This window comes from Pseudopodoces humilis, chromosome 26 (genome assembly GCF_049639895.1).
Source record: "Pseudopodoces humilis isolate 2021_Gansu_Grassland_sample_001 chromosome 26, ASM4963989v1, whole genome shotgun sequence".
Lineage (NCBI taxonomy): Eukaryota > Metazoa > Chordata > Aves > Passeriformes > Paridae > Pseudopodoces > Pseudopodoces humilis.
The window spans coordinates 5,142,794-5,162,554 of NC_142225.1; the positions used below are offsets into that span (position 1 = coordinate 5,142,794).

At 57.9% G+C, this 19,761-nt stretch overlaps 1 protein-coding gene across 3 annotated transcripts in view; it reads right to left on the reverse strand.

The window, feature by feature from the left end:
- Nucleotides 1-19,341, reverse strand: part of SOX13 (SRY-box transcription factor 13) — a 27,758-nt gene extending 8,417 nt beyond the window's left edge. For 2 of the 3 annotated variants that reach the window (XM_088067054.1, XM_005529301.3), the window contains exons 1-2: nt 17,583-17,772; nt 168-369 (exon numbers count right to left, since the gene is read on the reverse strand). In XM_088067054.1, coding sequence (XP_087923180.1) covers nt 168-368 — 201 coding nt within the window. In that variant the 5' untranslated portion in view covers nt 369; nt 17,583-17,772. Of the gene's footprint in view, nt 1-167; nt 370-17,582; nt 17,773-19,236 lie in introns of those variants that run through there. The other variant, XM_088067053.1, reaches the window with a different exon arrangement.
- Nucleotides 19,342-19,761: the final 420 nt, after the last annotated feature.

The following is a 19,761-nucleotide window of genomic DNA, read 5'->3' on the forward strand; positions in this document are numbered from 1 at the left end:
CCAGGGATGACCCCAGAGCAGCCAAAAAACCTCGGCAGAGCCTCAGATTTCACTTTTGAGTCCTTGGGATGAGGAAAATCCACCCGGGGGGAGCAGCCACTGCTTCTTCCATGGAATGGGAGGGTCTGGAGCAGGGATGGGGACAACACCACCTTTGTCACACCCACCTGTGGCAGGGCCTGGGGGTCGGTGACATCCCTGGCCAGTGGCCCCGGGGGCTCGTGGGGCCGGGGCTCGGCACTGGGGGCAGCCCCCGGCGGGGTCTCGGGGCCGCCCTCCTTCTTCTCCTCCGTCTTGATGGCGCAGTTCACCATGGCGCCCGCTCCATCCAGCTCCGGCGGTGGGGACACGGGGCTCCTCATGGACATCCTGCGGACAGCAGGGACGTCACCAGGGCCACCGGGCACCCCTGGGCATGGGCACCCCTCTCCCAGCCTGGGTCCACACCAGGGCACCCCACGCTGCCCCTGGGGTTTGCCATGGGCAGAGCTGAGCTCTTGTTCCCGGTTTTCCGGGTGTTTTGGGGCTCGGTCCTCAGGGAAATCTTGGAACGGAGGAGTAAATTCCTAAAGGATTGGGACTGAGGACAACTTGGGGGACCTTCATGCCACGTCCAGCAAGCCCAGGCTCAGGGTGACAGGGACCTGTGCCAGCATCCCGGGGTCCCCAGGTCCCCCTCACTGTCCAGGAGCCGTGCCTAGAAAGCCATCGGAGCGGTGGCAGGATTCCCGCTCCGATGGGAAGTGGAAATCCCGGCTCTGCCCAGCCATGGCTGGGACGGCACCAGAACGGCTCCTCTGGGAATGTCTGGCATGGGATGGACCTGGGACCGGCCACCAGAACAGCTCCTCTGGGAATCCTGGGCATGGGAGAGACCTGGGATGGCACCAGAATGGCTCCTCCAGGATCTCTGGCGCGGGTTGGACCTGGGACCGGCCACCAGAACAGCTCCCGGGCATGGGATGGACTTGGGACTGGGACCAGCCACCAGAACATACCTCTGGGAATGCCCAGCACGGCACCAGCCAAGGTGCTGCCAGGGCAAAGCCTGGCCCCGGGAATGGCTCTCCCTGATCCCACCAAAGCCCCCATGGGTGCCAAACCCCTTCCCAGCCAGATGGGCACCACAGGAATGACGATGAGTTTTATGGGGAGTGGGCTGTAACACCCCAAAGGGACCCCAAGCCCTGGCATTCCGTGGGGTTTGTCCCCAAAAAACGTGTCCCACCCCTCGCTCTGGGTGCCAGGCGCGGTATCCAAGAGCCAGCGCCAGGATTGGCGGCGTCCATGGGGATTTGCCTTCCCGAGGCCACCAACCCTCACACCACACAGCAAGAACGGGAACAAGCATTGTCCTGGCCTTTCAGGTGGGAATAATGGGAAAAGGAGGCTGTTAAGGAAGGGCTTTACCCTGGACGCTGTCGGGAATCGGGATCTGGCTTGTGGGATTGCCCTGCCATGGGGACAGCACCTGCCTGGGGGCCGCCACCCCAAACCAAACACCCTCTCACCTCCCAAATCCCCTTCAGGAGCCCCTAAACCCAGTTTGGGGGTGCAAAGCGGGGTGGGGAGGGCTGAGCTGGGCCGCCCGGCTTGGGGGCAGCAATTACATAACAAACAAAGCCCGGCTCAAGCTGCGAATTAATCAAACGGCTGAAAATAAAACCTTCCTCTCAGGAACTTCAAACAAAAGAAATGAAAACAACAAGGCCGGCTGGGTAATGAAAAGCCAGGGCTGTGAATAGGGGACAAAAGGAAGTGGAACAATGGGGTGTTGGACAAAAGCAATAAAGTAAAGGGAAGTGTGACAGCTCCACAATAGGGCACTGTGCTCGCCAGCCTTTCTGATCTTAGCGGGCCTTTTTATAATCTCGGTTCCCTCGCCCTCCACCGAACAAACCCGCCGGGTTTCCTCCCGGCCCCGCATCACCCGGGGACTGCCGCATCCTGCGGCGCCCCTTCCTGCCCCGGCTCACCTTGGCCGGGGCCACCCGGCCCCCAAAATCCATCGCCGGGAAGGAGCGGACACGGTGGGAAGCTGTGCCCGCTCCAGCAAGGATTTGCCTTGTGGGGATGTGTTACGGGTGGGGAAACTGAGGCAGGCATGAGCAGAGCACCCCTCAGGTGTGTGTGAAAATCCCTTTCTTCCTGGCTTTTTTTGGTGTTTTTTCCACGCAAAAATCCAAGTTTTTGTAGGTTTGGGATGCTGCAACTGCAGCACCTCGGCACTGAGCGATGTTTTTGGGTTGAGACAGGTACAAAATCCCATCCCACCCCTCCCGCAGGTCCCGTTCCCGTTCCTGTGCTTCACCTCCAGGTGCCACTGGAAGTTTACTCTTAAAATGGGGCCAAGCGCTTTAATAGGGCCAAGTTTGAAAGAGGCCTCATTGAGGGTTCATCACCCACCCTGCCGAGGAAACGGAAAAAAAGGGGAAAAGGGGAAAAGGCGGCGTTATCTCGTTCCAGGTGTGGGGTCCGGGGCTGCCTGGGGCACTGCAAGGGATCTTCTCGGCTTTTAACGCTGCTCATTTAATCCAGGGTGGGGAGGAAGGGAGGGAACGGGGTTGGGATGGAAAACGCCAGCCCAGAGGATGGAAACAGATCCTGAATCCTCATGGGATGCTTCCTTCCCTCACAGCGTTTTGGGGGCTGATCCCACAAGCAGCAAAGCCCTGAAACTCCGATATTTCACCTTTCCTCCCAACCCCAGCCCGGCAACTCCAAGATTTTGGGGATGGTGGCAGCTTTTACTCCCAGGTTTGCACCAGCGAACGGCACGTCCTGCAATTCTCCCGCTGGCCGTGCCACCCTTCCTGCCCGCCAGCCAGGCCTGATCCTATCGGCCCGGGCTGTGTGGAGCAGAACAGCTCCAGGGGCCGGGAAAAGGGGATGAGGTGCCAGAAAACCCCCACCCTGCCTGGATCCAAGAAATGCCAAAATCCCGACGCTGCAGGAGCCTGGGATCCAAGAGATCCGAGATCCTGGTACAGCAGGAGCTTGGGATCCAGGAGATGGGGAGATCCTGAAGAGCCTGGGAATCCTAGAGAAGTCAGGATCCCAGCACCACGGAAGTTTGGGAATCCAAGATGTTCCAAGATCCCGGCACTGCAGGAGCTTGGGGATCCAAGAAATGTTGAGATCCCAGAACTGCGGGTGCTTGGGATCCAGGAGATGTTGAGATCCTGTCACTTCAGGAGTTTGGGATCCAAGAGACACCAAGATCTTGGGGATCCAAGAAATGTTGAGATTCCTTCAGTGCAGGAGCCTTTGGATCCAAGGGATGCTGAGATCCCAGCAGAGCAGGAGTTTGGGATCCCAGAGACACCAAGATCCTGACACTGCAGGAATTTGGGAATTCAAGGGGCAACGAGATTCCAGAGCTGCAGGAGTCTGGAGATCTACGAGATGTGGGGATCAAGAGATGCCGGGATCCTGGCTCTGCAGGACCTCAGGGATCCAAGAGCTGCCAAGATCCCTCACCCTGTGTCACATCCCTCCTGCCTCAGGGCTCAATTTGGGGACAATCCCACCCCAGGGACAGCAAAGGCACCCTTGGAGAGTTGGCTGCCCAGATTTTTTGGGATGACCCTGCCCTCTCCTGGCCATCAGGCTGTCCCAGCTCTTGGAGGTTTTGCTCTCCTCCCTCCCAAAACTCTCGGTCCATGGCTCTTCCCAGCTATTCCCTTCAGGAGGAGCCCAACGCGGTGCCCAATCATCCCAAGAAAACCTCATCCCGCCACCGCAGCCCAGGAGACCCGGCAAAACGGGGAAAAATCCAAGGAGGAAACACCAGAGGAGCAATAACGGCCCCAGTGCCGGCACGAGCAGCAGCCCCGACACCCCTGGGAGAGGGCAGAGGAAAAAATAAAGACACACACGGAGATTTTCCTCTTCCAGGCAGGACCTGAGGAATCCCGGCCGGCCACCGGGACAGACAATAGCCCATCTCCTGCCAGACGAGCGGGGCCGCTTTCCTGCCAGACTTGGAATGTCCTTTCGGGGCCGCTTCCAAGCATTTCCGCCCCGGGTGTCTTCCAAGAGAAAAGAATGGATGTTTGCTCGGCCGTGCCCGGGCAGGGATGGCCAGGGGTGGCCGATGTCCCTGGCTGGGGGAAGTTCACGGGGCTGCCGTCCCTTCCCTGGGGATCCAGAGCATCCCGGGATGGATGGCCATTCCCTGGGAATGGCAGGTGGCCCTGGGGGAGGTGGAATGTGCCGTCCATCCATGGGGGCGGGAGAAACATGGATGAGGAAATGCAAGACCCGGGGGTTCGCTGGTGCTGAAAAATTCTTTTTTAACCCCAAAAGGCAACTGGGTGAGGGGTTTTAGACTCAGAAATGCCACCGGCTCCGAGCGTCACTGCTCGCAGCACGTGTCCCCTGCCAGGACTGTGTCCCCACCCTGCCGCCCCACGAAGCCGCAGCAGAAACGCTCCAAATTTGGGCTCAGCCCGATCCTCGGCCGCCTCCGCGTTCTCATCACCTCACCTGCGCTCGGCAGCAGAAAAACCCAAAGCTCCCCTGCCCAGGGGCACCGGAAAAGCTGCAAAATCCACCCTGAGATGGAAGAGTTTTGGTGGGCACTGGGGATTTGGGGAGGGGGATGCTCGCAGGGGCAGCAGGATGGGGCAGCCAGGGACAGGACGGGAATTGCCTGGAGTGTCCTTCCCAGAGGTACCCAATGGAAAATCCCCATCCCAAAGAAACCCCCAGACCCCAAACGTCCCTTTCCATCCTGGCAAGATCTTTGGGGTGGGCAGGAGCTGGGATTTCCCACCCAAACCAGCCGGGCATTTGTCCATCCTCCACCCACCCTCAGTTCCCCGAAGGCGATTTCTCCTTCCCCAAAGGACAAACGGCCTCTGGAAACATCCGGAAACGTCCCCACGGGGTCACGGCACAGCGGTGACGGCACCAGCATCACGGAAACTCCCGGGCACGGCCGGTGCAGGAAGGAGTCGGGGTCACTCCTGTGCCCCCTTTCCAGCAGGTCCCCTCTCCAGGGGTGTGTGACCCCATCCAGGTGTTCCCATGGAGGAACGTCCCCTCCTCACCCCTGGAATTCTCTCGGCACGTTATGGGAGGTTTTTTTTGGGGGGAGCGTCGATTTTCCATCTTTTAAGATGGAAAGGTGCAATCCAGGTCTCCAGGGTGCCCATGGAAGTTTGAATCCTAAAGAAGTTACAATTTTTACCAATTCTATCCCAAAAAAACCCCAGCCTGCCCCTTCCAAAGGCCATATCCAGGGTTATTAATGAGATGCACATCTCCCTGATGAGTTCCAGCAGAGTTCTGGGGGCAAACACAATCAATCCCACTCTCCAGAACTTGAGGAAATAGGGAAAATAACAGGGATTCATCCCCAAGTTCTCTCAAATGCAGGGCAGGGAGGAAAAGAGGAATTCCTAGGCTGGGCCGAAGGGAAGAGGAGGATCTGGGAGGTTTCATGGGATGCTCCATGTTCTCCACCAGGGATGTTTTCCATCCCCTGTAAATCCCAGGAGACCCTGGTGTCCCAGGAAACGGGATGAGGACTAAACTGCAGCCCCTGCCCTCAGCGGCTCTGCTCCCGCTTTTCCCACGGGATTATTCCTCTTGGCCAAATCCAGCTTATCCCCCTGGGGCTTCACCTCCCTGTGTCCAGCAGGATCCCGGTGGGATGCTCCAGGTGGGCAGGAATGGGAAAACAAAGCCCCCAGCAAAGCCTGATAAGGATGAGTCAACCCCCACACATTCCCTGTGGGCTCTGGGATCAGGATCCATGCCCCACACATTCCCTGTGGGATCTAGGATCAGGATCCATGCCCCACACATTCCCTGTGGGCTCTGGGATCAGGATCCATGCCCCACACATTCCCTGTGGGATCTAGGATCAGGATCCATGCCCCACACATTCCCTGTGGGCTCTGGGATCAGGATCCATGCCCCACACATTCCCTGTGGCCACTGGGATCCATTGGATCCATCCCAGAGTTCTGGGACACATCCCAGTGTCCCTTTGGATGGAGAATTCCCATCTCCCTCTGCTTTCCCACTACTCCAAGGGGGTTTATCCTTTAGGATCCCAAAAACAGCTGGGACCTTCCTTCCCAACCCCAAATCCAGGGATTCTGCCTCCCGCCAGCCTGTGTGACAAAACCCAGCCAGGAGGTCCATAATTACCCAAATAAATCCCAATCCCTGGAAGCAGCCGGATCCTTCCCTGGGCGTCCCCTGGCCCAGGGCCACCCCGCTCGCAGCCACGACCCAAACACATTTTTCCTTCTGCCACGGGGAGGGTTCGAAATAGGAGGGGAGGAAAAAAAAAATCCGCCTGAACCTCAGGTGGAACTTCCTGGCCGCGGGATTTATGAGCCGGGAATGATCTCATCAGGGAAGAGGAGGAAACTCCGCGGCGCTGGAATGATTTCCAACCCCGCTAAGTCCCCCCCCCATCCCGGGAACAATCCCGGGACGAGCCACGCGATGGCCCCGGGGCCGGCGCTGGTCATTCCCGTTCCCGGGAGCAGACGGGAGGTTTGGGATGGTTCTTCCACTTTGAGGAGATGAATCCACAAGGAAAAGGCTCCTCGCAGCACCTCTGGCTCTGCAGGGTTTGTGCCCAGGGAATTTTAGGGGGCTGGAAGGATCTTTAGGGAAAGGGGATGCTCAGGAGAGGGAAATCAAGGGCGGGGAGAAGTCTGAAAGCACAAAGTCCCCTTTCCAGAAAATCACAGGATCTCTAGGAAACTCGAGGAAAAAGCAAAACCCATTTTTTTCACCCTTTTTCCTCTGCCCTTCCCACCCCCTCTGCATTAAAACCCTACAAAACCCCAAAACATTCCCTTTCTAACAGAGGGAATCCCGGCACTCTGAAAAATGGGGATTTACCCTTTTCACCCTTATTTTTATTTTATCTGCATCAAAAGAAAAAGTTTCAAAAGATGCTTTGGATGCAAAACCCGCCTTTATCCCAATACCCAGCGGGGTTGCACAGCCCCATGATCCACAGAGAGGCGATCCAGATCCTCGGGATCCAGCAGAAATCCCTGGAGCCGCTCCCAAACCCCTTCCACGACATCCCTTCACTCCCCGAACGAACCGATTCGCGCTGAGCCGCCACCGCCGGGAATTAAACTTAAAAAAGTGACGAAACCCAGAGAAATAAAGGAAAATCAGGGATGGGGTCGGGGATAACTCACCCAGAGCCCGGCACGGTGAGCCTGGCACGGCTCCCCTCCTTGCCCTGCCCCGGCCCCAAAGCGCCCGCGGGGTTTATCGGGGTGGCCGATCTCGGTGGCGTTTTTGTGTCACTTCTGTCACTCAGAGTTTCCAGGCACAGCCGGGGGAGGCTCGGCTGGGGCGTTGAGCGCAAACGAGGTTTTAAACCAGGCTTTAAACCAGGCTTTAAACCTGACTTTAAACCTGACTTTAAAGCAGAATTTAAACCAGATTTTCCCATCGCCTGAAGGAGAGAGGGTCAAGACATCCGACCCTTTTCCTGGTCCCTTTGGAAAAAAAGCCCCCAAAGCGGGGCTCGCCCACCTGCCCTGCACCTCCCAGCAGGAGGGAAGCTCTTCCCAAACCCGTTTTCCGTGGGAAATCCATGGGTGGCGTTGGGAATGTGCAGAACTCGGTGCTGGTTCGGGTCCACCCCAGTCCATAACCCTCCATCCTTGAGCTTTCATGGAATTTCAAACTTTCCAACAATTCCCTGTTTTTCCAGGAGTTTGGGGTGTCCATCCCATGTCAAAACCCATATCCATAACCCCCAGCCCTTGATCTCTAATGGAATTTTATGCTTTCCTTTATTTTTCCCGGTTTTGGGGGTCCATCCCATGTCAACAACCCCTCATCCCTGAGCTCCTCATGGAATTTCACATCTCCCAATAATCCCTAATTTTTCCCAGTTTTGGGGGTCCATCCCATTTCAATAACCCCCCATCCTTGATCTTTTATGGCATTTTCCACCTTCCACTAATCCCTTATTTATTCAGGTTTTCCCGTTTGCGGGCACCAATCCCGTCTGGTGATTCCCAGGATTGCTGGGCACACCCAGGAGCACCCGAGGGTGCTCGGAGCCAGCCCTGGGGCCCATCACCCACAGCCCCCAAGCCCCAAATCGCACCCCAAAATCTTATGGGGCCGCGTTTCCGCCCCACAGCCACAGCCAGCAGCACCCCGGAAACCTTTGGGGTCCCTCGGCGTCCTGAGCTGCAGCAAATTGATCCTCACCTCCAGATTGTCACATGGAGGGACAAAAGGGGACACGGAGGGACATGGAGACACTTCCCAAATTTGGGACTCAGGGAAATTTGGAGCTCCAGATGTTGGGGTTGCTTCACATTCCAGCAATGGGATTTTTTTTTTCCTGGTGTTTTGGGAGTTGCCCCAGGAACCATCAGGGTTTTCATGAACCTCGCTCGGGAGGAAAAGGCGCCACTGGCTGCTCCTCACCTGCCCCAAAATCATCCCAAAAACCCTCCCAAAGGCAGCCCTGAGCCCGTTCCCGCCGAGGAACCAGGGATGGATGGGGTTGGATGCAAAACACTTTTGGCCCCATTTCCTCCCTCGGCCGCGGTTGTTTTGGTGACGCTTGCCCTGGTTTGGGGTGCGGATTTGGGTTCCTGAGCTCATCGCCCACCTTGGGCGACACTGAGCATCCGGCGGCGGCGCTTCCGGAGGCCTCAGGTGTGCGAGGAACAGCGGGAGGGCCCAAGAGCCGTTTTTGTCACTATTTTGTCATTTTTGGGTCACTCTTTCAGCTCAGAGACACTCCCACGTCCTGGGGTTTGGGGTTTGAGACACCCCGCTTCCCATCCCGCTGCAGGATCCCAAGGGATTTGGGAGCAGCCACCTCCAAACCGCCACAATCCCAATTTGGGCCTCACCCCTTCTCTCCCTGCTGGATTTGCAGGAATCAAAACCCAGCAGATTCAGCCCCCGGATGGGCTCCTCACCTCTGGGGGAGCAGAGGGGTTTGGGAAGGAGGTTTTTGGGGTGGTTTTCACTGCACAGCAAAATCCCAGCACAGACCAGAAGCCGCCAGCCCTCCCCTTTTGGCACACCAGGGGCTCGTGGTGCTGGTGGCACCTCTGTCACCTCCCCTGCTCTATCCCGATTTTCCTGGGCTCCCTGAGCAGCGCGAATTGGCAGCTCTGACCTCCAGGTGCCCATCCCAGCCCGGTCCTGGGAAGCTGGGATGTGCTGCTCGGCCCTGGCTCTGGGGAAACAAAAGGATTTGGGGGGGATTTTGAGGTTGTGCTCACAGCCCGTGGGGCCCTGGGCTCCTGTGCCTGTTCCCTGGGCTGTGCCAGCTTTGCCCAGCCCCCAGAACGACTTTTTTTTGGGAAAACACACAAATCCCACACCCAAAAATGTGTTTTCCCCAGCCAGACTCCCAGGACGGACCCACAAACCAGAGGAAACGCAGCAGGAAGGACCCGGCATGGGATCCCAGAGACCTGAGAACGCAAAACCCTAAAGGAGCCTTTAAAAAACCGGCAAATTCTGCTCCGCCCTGCCCAGCCTGCAGCTGGGCTTTCCAGGGGACCTTCCCTGCTCCTAAAATCCACACGGAAAACCAGCGGGAAGGGGTTCCCTGCGGGGAACTCGCTGGAGCAGCAGCCACGAGGGGTCCGTGCCACCCCCGCCCGTCCCGCCCGTCCTGCCCATGGATCCGGGCACGCTCCAGAGGCAGCCCGTGCCCCAGGGAACCGCCGGCCGGGGAGGAGAACAATGGGGCCGAGCCCTCCATTGTTCCAGACAAAAGATAAGGCCGGGCTCTGGCATTCCCCAGCGCCCGCCCTGCTCGGGATCTGCCATTCCCAGTTCTGCCATTCCCAGCTCTGCCATTCCCAGTTCTGCCATTCCCAGCTCTGCCATTCCCAGCTCTGCCATTCCCAGTTCTGCCATTCCCAGTTCTGCCATTCCCAGCTCTGCCATTCCCAGTTCTGCCATTCCCAGCTCTGCCATTCCCAGTTCTGCCATTCCCAGCTCTGCCATTCCCAGCTCTGCCATTCCCAGCTCTGCAGTCCCAGCTCTGCCATTTCCAGTTCTGCCATTCCCAGCTCTGCCATTCCCAGTTCTGCCATTCCCAGTTCTGCCATTCCCAGCTCTACCATTCCCAGCTCTGCCATTCCCAGTTCTGCCATTCCCAGCTCTGCCATTCCCAGCTCTGCCATTCCCTGGTTCTGCCATTCCCGGCTCTGCCATTCCCGGCTCTGCCATTCCCAGTTCTGCCATTCCCAGCTCTGCCATTCCCAGCTCTGCCATTCCCAGCTCTGCCATTCCCTTGCTCTGCCATTCCCAGTTCTGCCATTCCCAGCTCTGCCATTCCTGGTTCTGCCATTCCCAGCTCTGCCATTCCCAGCTCTGCCATTCCCAGTTCTGCCATTCCCAGCTCTGCCATTCCCAGTTCTGCCATTCCCAGCTCTGCCATTCCCAGCTCTGCCATTCCCAGTTCTGCCATTCCCAGTTCTGCCATTCCCAGCTCTGCCATTCCCAGTTCTGCCATTCCCAGCTCTGCCATTCCCAGTTCTGCCATTCCCAGCTCTGCCATTTCCAGTTCTGCCATTCCCAGCTCTGCAGTCCCAGCTCTGCCATTTCCAGTTCTGCCATTCCCAGCTCTGCCATTTCCAGTTCTGCCATTCCCAGTTCTGCCATTCCCAGTTCTGCCATTCCCAGCTCTGCCATTCCCAGCTCTGCCATTTCCAGTTCTGCCATTCCCTGGTTCTGCCATTCCCAGTTCTGCCATTCCCAGCTCTACCATTCCCAGCTCTGCCATTCCCAGCTCTGCCATTCCCTTGCTCTGCCATTCCCAGTTCTGCCATTCCCGGCTCTGCCATTCCCGGCTCTGCCATTCCCGGCTCTGCCATTCCCAGTTCTGCCATTCCCAGCTCTGCCATTTCCAGTTCTGCCATTCCCTGGTTCTGCCATTCCCAGTTCTGCCATTCCCAGTTCTGCCATTCCCAGCTCTACCATTCCCAGCTCTGCCATTCCCAGTTCTGCCATTCCCAGCTCTGCCATTCCCAGTTCTGCCATTCCCTGGTTCTGCCATTCCCGGCTCTGCCATTCCCAGTTCTGCCATTCCCAGCTCTGCCATTCCCAGCTCTGCCATTCCCTTGCTCTGCCATTCCCAGTTCTGCCATTCCCAGCTCTGCCATTCCCAGCTCTGCCATTCCCAGCTCTGCCATTCCCAGTTCTGCCATTCCCAGCTCTGCCATTCCCAGCTCTGCCATTCCCTGGTTCTGCCATTCCCGGCTCTGCCATTCCCAGCTCTGCCATTCCCAGCTCTGGCATTCCCAGTTCTGCCATTCCCTGGTTCTGCCATTCCCGGCTCTGCCATTCCCTGGTTCTGCCATTCCCTGGTTCTGCCATTCCCGGCTCTGCCATTCCCAGCTCTGCCATTCCCTGGTTCTGCCATTCCCAGTTCTGCCATTCCCAGCTCTGCCATTCCCAGCTCTGCAGTCCCAGCTCTGCCATTTCCAGTTCTGCCATTCCCAGCTCTGCCATTCCCAGTTCTGCCATTCCCAGTTCTGCCATTCCCAGCTCTGCCATTCCCAGCTCTGCCATTCCCTGGTTCTGCCATTCCCAGCTTCTCCCTTCCAAAAATTCCTCCCTTCCAAATCCTGAATTCCTCCCTTCCAACTTCTCCTGCTCCTCCCGGAAGTCCCCAGCTCCTGCCATCCCCTTTTTCCACAGCAAAGAGGATCAAATGCCGCCTTTCAGCTCCCTTCATTCATTATATTTAATTTATCTCCTCTCCTCTTTCCGCCCAACAATGAGCAGCGAGAGCCGCCTGCACCGGCATTAAAATAACAATAACAGATTTCGGCTGGGCGCTCTCGGGGGTCCTCAGGTGGCTTCTTATCTTGTCCCTGTCTGATAAGGGACAGGGAAAAGGTGGCAGGAGGCTGCAGCCACCACCTGCATCTTTTATAATCATCACATGGCCGGAGCAGGCCTGGCTGGGAATGGAGCATTAAACTATGGAGAGGCAAAATTTCCAATATTTCAGACCTGGGAATGGAGCATTAAATTGTGGAGAGGTAAAATTTCAAATTTTTCATCCCCATCTCTCCCGGTTTGGATCCTTTGGCTGAAGGGGCAGGAGCTTCCCCTCGGTGCAATCCTCACAGGAGGAGCTTTTCCTGTTAAAAATTATGGATTTGAGCTAAAAGCACCGGCAGAAGCATTTGGGGTGCAAGGGGTGTTTGGGGTGAAGGTGAGCAGAGCTGTTTTTGGGGTTGGAGCAGCTCCACGTGGGGACACGGAGTGGGAAGGAAGGAGAGAGGACAAGAGGGCTTCCAAGAAGCCAAAAATTGTCCAAAATTTGCCACCTGGGGAGCTCTGCCAACTTCACCCCGAATGTTTTAACTCAAATCCATCCTTTTTAAAAGAAAAAATGCTCGGTGACTATTGCACCCAAGGGAAGCTCCTGTCCCTTCAGCCGAAGAACCCAAACCGGGAGAGATGGGGCTGTGATATTTGGAATTCTCCGCAATTCCCCGAGCTGCAGGAGCTCCGCGGGGCACGGCCGGGCCGCGCAGACCCCACCCCCGCAGAGTCTCCCTGAAAGGCTCAGGATGGGGTAAAAACCCAGAGCTATTTTCCAGCAGAGCTGTCAGAAGCTGCGCTAATTTATTTCCCTTCTGCGTGTTCCCGACTGGGTTAAAACGGGGTGGGGATCCGCTGATGCATCGCACAAAACTTCGCCGCGGCCCGGAGCTCCCTCCCCGCAGCGCCACGAAACCCAAACCTCCATAAAATCCTGCGGAAAACAACGCGGCGGAGCCCTGGAGAACCCGACCGGGGCTGCTCGGGGGTGGGCGAGGGGCTGCGGGACCCCCGGGCTGGGAGCGCCCGGCCCGGGGCTGAGCGGCTCCCGGGGCTCCGCCGAGCTCGGCCGCTCCAGCAGCGCCGAAACCGCGGCTGCTCCGGCCCCTCTGGGTCTGCTCTGCTCCTGCTGAGCCCCATAGCTCTTCCTGAGCCCCACAGCTTGTTCTGAGCCCCACAGCTTCTCCTGAGCCCCACAGATCCTCCTGAGCCTCCCAGAGCTTCTCCTGAGCCCCACAGCTTGTTCTGAGCCCCACAGCTTCTCCTGAGCCCCACAGATCCTCCAGAGCCTCCCAGAGCTTCTCCTGAGCCCCACAGCTTGGTCTGAGCTCCACAGCTTGGTTTGAGCCCCACCAGCTCCTCCATAATCATCCCTGAGCCCCACAGCTCCTCCTGAGCCTCCCAGAGCTTGTTCTGAGCCCCACAGCTTGGTCTGAGCCCCAGAGCTTGTTCTGAGACCCACAGAATTTGTTCTGAGCCCCACAGCTCCTTCATAATCATCCCCGAGCATCCGAGCTCCTCTTGAGCTTCACAAAACTTGTTCTGAGCCCCACAGCTCCTCTTGAGCCCCAGAGCTTGTTCTGAGCCCCACAGCTCCTTTGTAATCATCCCTGAGCCCCCCAGCTCCTCCTGAGCCCCGTAGCTTGTTCTGAGTCTCACAGAATTTGTTCAGAGCCCCCCAGCTCCTCCTGAGAACCACAGCTCCTTCGTAATCATCCCTACGCCCCACAGCTCCTCCTGAGCCCCCCAAACTCCTCCATCCTCAGCCCTGAGCCCCCCCAGCCACCCCCTGCCCCTCTCGGAGCCCCCCAGCCGCTCTCAGCCCCCCCAGAAGCTCGGGTCCCCCCCTCTTTTCCCGGGGAGCAGGAGGCGCTGGCCGGGGCAGTGCCGGGTTCGGGGGCTCGGCGATCCCAAAGGATTTTTCCAGCTTTAACAAGGCCGGGATTCTGTGCGCTGGGAATTCCTCACCCCCGGCCCCCAGCGATGCTCCCTCGGAGCAGAGAACAAAAGAGGGCAGCGGCTCCTCCGCGGCCCCGCGGGCTCGGGGCAGCGGCTGCCCTGCCGTGAGGGGATTATTTTGCTCCAAAGAAATGGAATTTTGAAGGAAAACGAGCAGCGGGTGTTTCCCCAGCACGGCCGGGAACTCGCGGGGTGGGACAGCGGCAGCGGCGCTCTGGCTGCTGGAGGTGGTCCTTGGGTGGTCAAAGCTTTTTTTGGGAGCTTTTTTTTTTTTTTTGGGATTTCTGCAATCCCACGTGCGGGCACAAAGCCCGGCTGGCACGAACCAGCCTGGAATGTTTACAATGGGATAAAGCTGGAGCGGGGCTCTGGATAAAGCCGGGTGCTCCGAGGGGCCGCGGGTGACATCCCTGATCCCCCAAATCCACGGGCTCAGCTCCGAGCGACCCCAAAAGTGGTGCCAACAGCCCTGAAAGTTCGTTTGGGTTTGCTGTCCGTGGGTTGGGATCCCAGAGCCGAGCACACCGAGGGTTGGGACAGCAGCGGCTTCCAGAGCCCCGTGCATCCCAGAGATTCCCTGCACACATCCCACCGGCATCCCGGAGATTCCTGACACCTGCATCCCAGAGATTCCCTCCACTTGTATCCCAGAGATTTCCTGCACACATCCCACCTGCATCCCAGATATTCCCATCACCTGCATCCCAGAGATTCCTGTCACCTGCATCCCAGAGATTCCCTCCGCACATCCCACTGGCATCCCAGAGATTCCCTCCATACAGCCCAGTGCATCCCAAAGATTCTCATCACCTGCATCCCAAACATCTCACCTGTATCCCAGATTCCCTTCGCACAGCCTACCTGTATCCCAAAGATTCCCGTCACCTCTATCCCAAAGATTCCCTCCACCTGTATCCCAAATATTCCTGTCACCTGTATCCCCAAGATTCCCTCCACCTCTATCCCAAAGATTCCCTCCACCTGTATCCCAAATATTCCTGTCACCTGTATCCCAAAGATTCCTGTCACCTCTATCCCAAAGATTCCTGTCACCTGTATCCCAAATATTCCTGTCACCTGTATCCCAAATATTCCTGTCACCTCTATCCCAAATATTCCTGTCACCTCTATCCCAAATATTCCTGTCACCTCTATCCCAAATATTCCTGTCACCTGTATCCCAAATATTCCTGTCACCTGTATCCCAAATATTCCTGTCACCTCTATCCCAAAGATTCCTGTCACCTGTATCCCAAATATTCCTGTCACCTGTATCCCAAATATTCCTGTCACCTCTATCCCAAAGATTCCTGTCACCTCTATCCAAAAGATTCCCTCCACCTCCACCAGCTATAAATTGTTCCCCTTCCTGGGGACACCAGAAAACCCCAACATTAAAAATAATCCCACTGACAGAGCAGATTTACCACGCTCCTCTTTTCGGGGACCCCAGAAAACTCCAAAATCCAAACCAATCCCACTGAAAAAGCGCTTTTAAAGCGTTCCCCTTCCCAGGGATGCCAGCAAGCCCCAAAATTAGAAATAATCACAGTGACAGAGCGCTGTGTCCCCCTTCCCGGGGACACAAACCCTTCCCCTGCAGCCCATAAATTAAATATAAATATAAATATAAATGAAATTTAAACCCCTCCAGCACATAACAACTTTACGAGCTGCTCCATCTCCCCCCCTCCTGGAATAATGGACATTTCGGCAGGGAGACAAAAAGTCCAGAAATTCCCCTCAGGACATCTCCCAGGCTTGGGATAAACTTCGCTTCAAGACAGATTTAGGGAGGGTTTGGGTGAAAGCAAAAATAAAAAAAAGCAAGGAGAGAGGAAAAAAAGAGGATTTAAAAAAAAATGAATGAAATAAATAAATTTGGGATTTCTGCTCTGCTGGGAAAGGAGAGGTGAGGGTTCTGCTGAGGGGACACAAATCAGCACGGAGGGAGATGAAGGCGGTGAAAATGTGTCAAGAAAAACTGTCCTGAGCCCGCCCGCGGTTGTCAAAGGCCAGCTGCTATTTTTAACAGCACAAAAGCCTCCGAAAATCGCTGGGTTTCAAAAAGAAAAGAGGGGAAAAAAAAAGAGAGAGAGAGGAAAAAAAAAAAAAAAAAAAAAAAAAGTACTGTATCAGTGTCACCGGAATGGATCCTGCACCAAATTAAATTGAAGGGAGAGGAAATCGCATGAATTACAAACAGGAGTTATCGGCTCACGGGAGAGGGAGGGAGGGACGTTATCTACGGGGGAAAAAATCACATTAACCGAGCTAATTCTGCTTTTTTCACTCCTCAAATCCATCACTCCTGCTTTTCCTGGGGAGTTTTTCCTGAGCCTGAGGTGCTCCACGAGATGAAACCGAGACTCCAACAACACGGGCCGCGATTTTTCCTGGGCAGCATCATTCCTGCCTGGCACCAACCCCCTGGAAATCATTAATCAGAGGTGGAAAGGTGCAAACATTTCTGTTTATCCGCCTTTTACGCCGTAAAACCTCTCCTTTAGGAGCACGCGGCTCCCGAGTTTCTCTTTGCCGCTAAACTTTGCCGGGTTTAACTCGCTGAGCTTTTTCGGCTCTCGAGGGGTGAAAAAAACCCCCCAAATTCTCCCCAAATCTGCACCCCCAGCCCCCTTCAGGACCATCCCCGCTGCCTGGGGGGCTCCGCTCTGGGGTCTCCGGGAATGTCGCTACTCGGGGACAAGGTTTGATCCCCAAAAAGCGACAGAGTTTAGCGCTGTCCCCGCTCCCAACCCCCCCCGTCTGGCCGTGCTCTGTCGCGACAGTGTCGCGGTGTTTGTGCCTCTCCGACAGCCGCGTGTGGCACCGGACGAGCTTTGCTGCCCGGCGCTGGCCCTGCAGGGGTGGCCGGAGCCATCCTGTCCCCAGCCAGGTGTCCCCTTGTCCCCAGGTCAGGTGTCCCCCTGTCCCCAGGCCAGGTGTCCCCCTGTCCCCGCCGAGACACCTGGAAGGGCCGGGGGGGTGCACCAAAGTGTCACTTGTGGGGCGGCGGGGATGAGGGACAGGGACGAGGGACAGGGATGAAGGAGGTGGCGACAAGAGGGACCCGCACCCATCGGGGTGTCCCCCCAGCAGCCCCCAGGCTCTGTCCGTGCCACCACAGCGCGTCCGTCTGTCCCTGAACACCGTGGGGACACCCCCAGCCCGCGCCGGGGGGAGCTGTACCCCTGTCCCTCTGTCCCCCTGTCCCTCTGTCCCTCTGTCCGCAAAGCACCCAGCGGGGACCGCGCTCCGTGCCCGGCACAGGGGGACGGGCAGAGCCCGGAGCCGCGGCTCCCGGTGGGGCTGTGGGACGTGGGGAGGGGGTGCCGGGATTAACTCTTCTCCTGCCGGGCTCCCCTGGGCTGCGAGGGGAGGGCTCAGAGCGGAGTTTGCAGCCCCGAACTTCGCGGAGGGGCCGGGACCGAGCGAGGCCAGACCCTGAGCCCCTTTCCCCCTTTTCCTTTCTCCTCTTCAAGCCGAGGGGCTCTGGGGAGGTTGTCCCGGTCGGTTCCCAGAACCGCGACCCCCGAGGGTGTTCCTCGACCCTCGAGGAGGTTCCCCGACCCCCGGGGGTGTTCCCCGACCCCCGAGGAGGTTCCCCGACCCCCGAGGAGGTTCCCTGACCCCCGGGGGTGTTCCCCGACCCCCGAGGAGGTTCCCGGACCGCCGAGGAGGTTCCTCGACCCCCGAGGAGGTTTCTGGACCCCTGAGGGTGTTCCCCGACCCCCGGGGGTGTTCCTCCGACCCCGCACGCTGCTCGGCCCCGCGGGGCTGTGCCGGTGTCCCCCGGTCGCACTCACGGCTCCGCTGCGCTGCTGCGCTGAGCCCCGCTCCCGGTGCTGCCGGGTCCGGCCCGGTGCCGGTGCTGCCGGTGCTGATTCCGGTGCCGGTGCTGGCGGTCCCGGCCCGGTGTCGGTGCTGCCGCCGGTGCCGGTGCGGGCTCCGCCTCAGGTCCGCTCCATGTCCCCAGCGCCTCCGGTGGGAGCTGCCCCGGCGCCGGGCGGAGAGAGGGAACGAGGAGGAGGAGGAGGAGGAGGAGGGGGAGGAGGAGGAGGAGGAGGAGGAGGAGGAGGAGGAGGAGGAGGGACACCGGTCCAGCCAGCCAGCGAGCGGCTCCGGGGCGGCCCCTGTGCCCCGTCCCCTCCCCTCCAGACCCCGCCGGGGACCCGCGGGTGACAGCGCCGGCGGCTCCCACGCTCTGCCCTGGAGCTCCGAGAGAGGCCGAGACCCCCCAAAAGCTGGGCCGCTACTCGGAGGGGTCTCGGGGGACACTCTGAGACCCCCGGGGCCAGCGGGGATCGGACCCCCCTCGCTCCCAGCTGGGGGTGGAGCCGCGCCTGGATTTTGGAGAGCCCAGCCCGCATTCCCTGGGGGGAATGGTCCCAAAATCTCAGCGACAGACCCCAAAACCTGCCTTCCAACTTCCCAGATCTCCCCAGGTTTTGCTCCTTCGCTGTGCTGGTCCATCCTCCACCTCCCCCTTCCCTCAAAATTCCCAACCATCCAATTCCTGCCCATTCCCCCATCCCAGAAATTCCTGAGGAGCCTCGAGCGAGGAGCCCCTGGATGGGGCCGTGAGGCGCTCCCTGCTCATACCTGGGAGGGCAAAGGTGGGAGCACAAGCGGAAACCTCACCTGGGCAGGACAGGTGGGGAACAAAGGGGGATCCATCCTCCCCGGCAGCCCTGGCACAGCTTTTCCCTGGATCCCAGCCCGGCCCCATTGTGCATCGCAGCCCGAGTGGAACGGTCCCATTGTGGCGGCACTTCGGGAATTCTTCCCACTCCCGTGGTTGCCAGCTTGGCTTGTGGCCAGCGTGGAAACTTCCTGATGCCCCAGATCAATCATCCCCCGGCCCTAGAGACACCTCGAAGGTGAGGCCCTCTGAGCTCCCTTTGGGAGCCTCTCGCAGATCCCGAACTCTCAGGTTTGGGATTTTCAAGGGATTTTGTGGATTATGACCTCCCCTAAAACATCTCCAGGCTCCTCCAGGTGCAACATTTGCCTGTTGGGAATCCCAAAAGGGTTTTCTCCTTTTTTCCAACCCCGGCAGGGATTGGCTGTATTTCATAATTAAATAATAAATAATAAATAATAAATTTTAGGGAAACCCACGGAACCCTTATTTCAAATGTTAAAATACTCCAGCATTTAAACGCTGTTAAACCCCTTTTTTTGTTTTGTTTGTTGCCCCCACCCTCTTTTGTGTCCCATGGCAAGGCTGGCACGGGGCGAGGGGAACCACTGGACACACAGACAGACACTGAACCCAGCTGGACAGACGGACAGACGGACACCGATCCCCCACACTCCTTGCGAAGGAAAACCGGGAGCTCAGCTGGACCCACGAGGTTTTTTCCCCACCTGGGGGCCACTCCGGGTCACCCCACGCCCCAAACCCCGCGCCCCCCCTGCCTCATCCCTCCAGCAGCTCCCGGGAATTCCGTCACCCACCTTCCCCAGGGAATAAAATCCCCTTTCCACGGAAGCCAGGCGGTGCAGCTGGAGAGGGAGAGGGAGAGGGGGTGGCTTGGGCCGGCCAGTGTTGACAAGGAGCCTTTTTTTTCCTGCCGTGAAACCTTTAAAATGTTGTGTCAACACGGAAGGGCTGTTTATGTTTCACCAGCCGGGAAAGTTCCCATTGACTCCGGGCTCTTTCCTCCCCCACACCGTTATTTTCTTCCCTGGGAATTTCTTTCTTTTTTTTTTTTTTTTTCCTCCAAATGGGTTTTTTGGTTTTTTTTTTTTTCTTCACCCAAGGGCAGGAGAGGAGGGATGGAGCCGCTGGGATTTGGGGTTTGCCCACCCCACGCGCTGAGCTGGGAGTTCTGGAGGGGTTTTGGGCATCCACACCCCACTCCCAGCCCTCTCCCTGTCCCCATCCCACGGGAAAGAGCAGAGCAGTGACCTGGGATAACTTCCCATCTTCACCCCGAGGATTTAACAGCAAACAGGGGAAGAGAGCTGCACCCACCGACC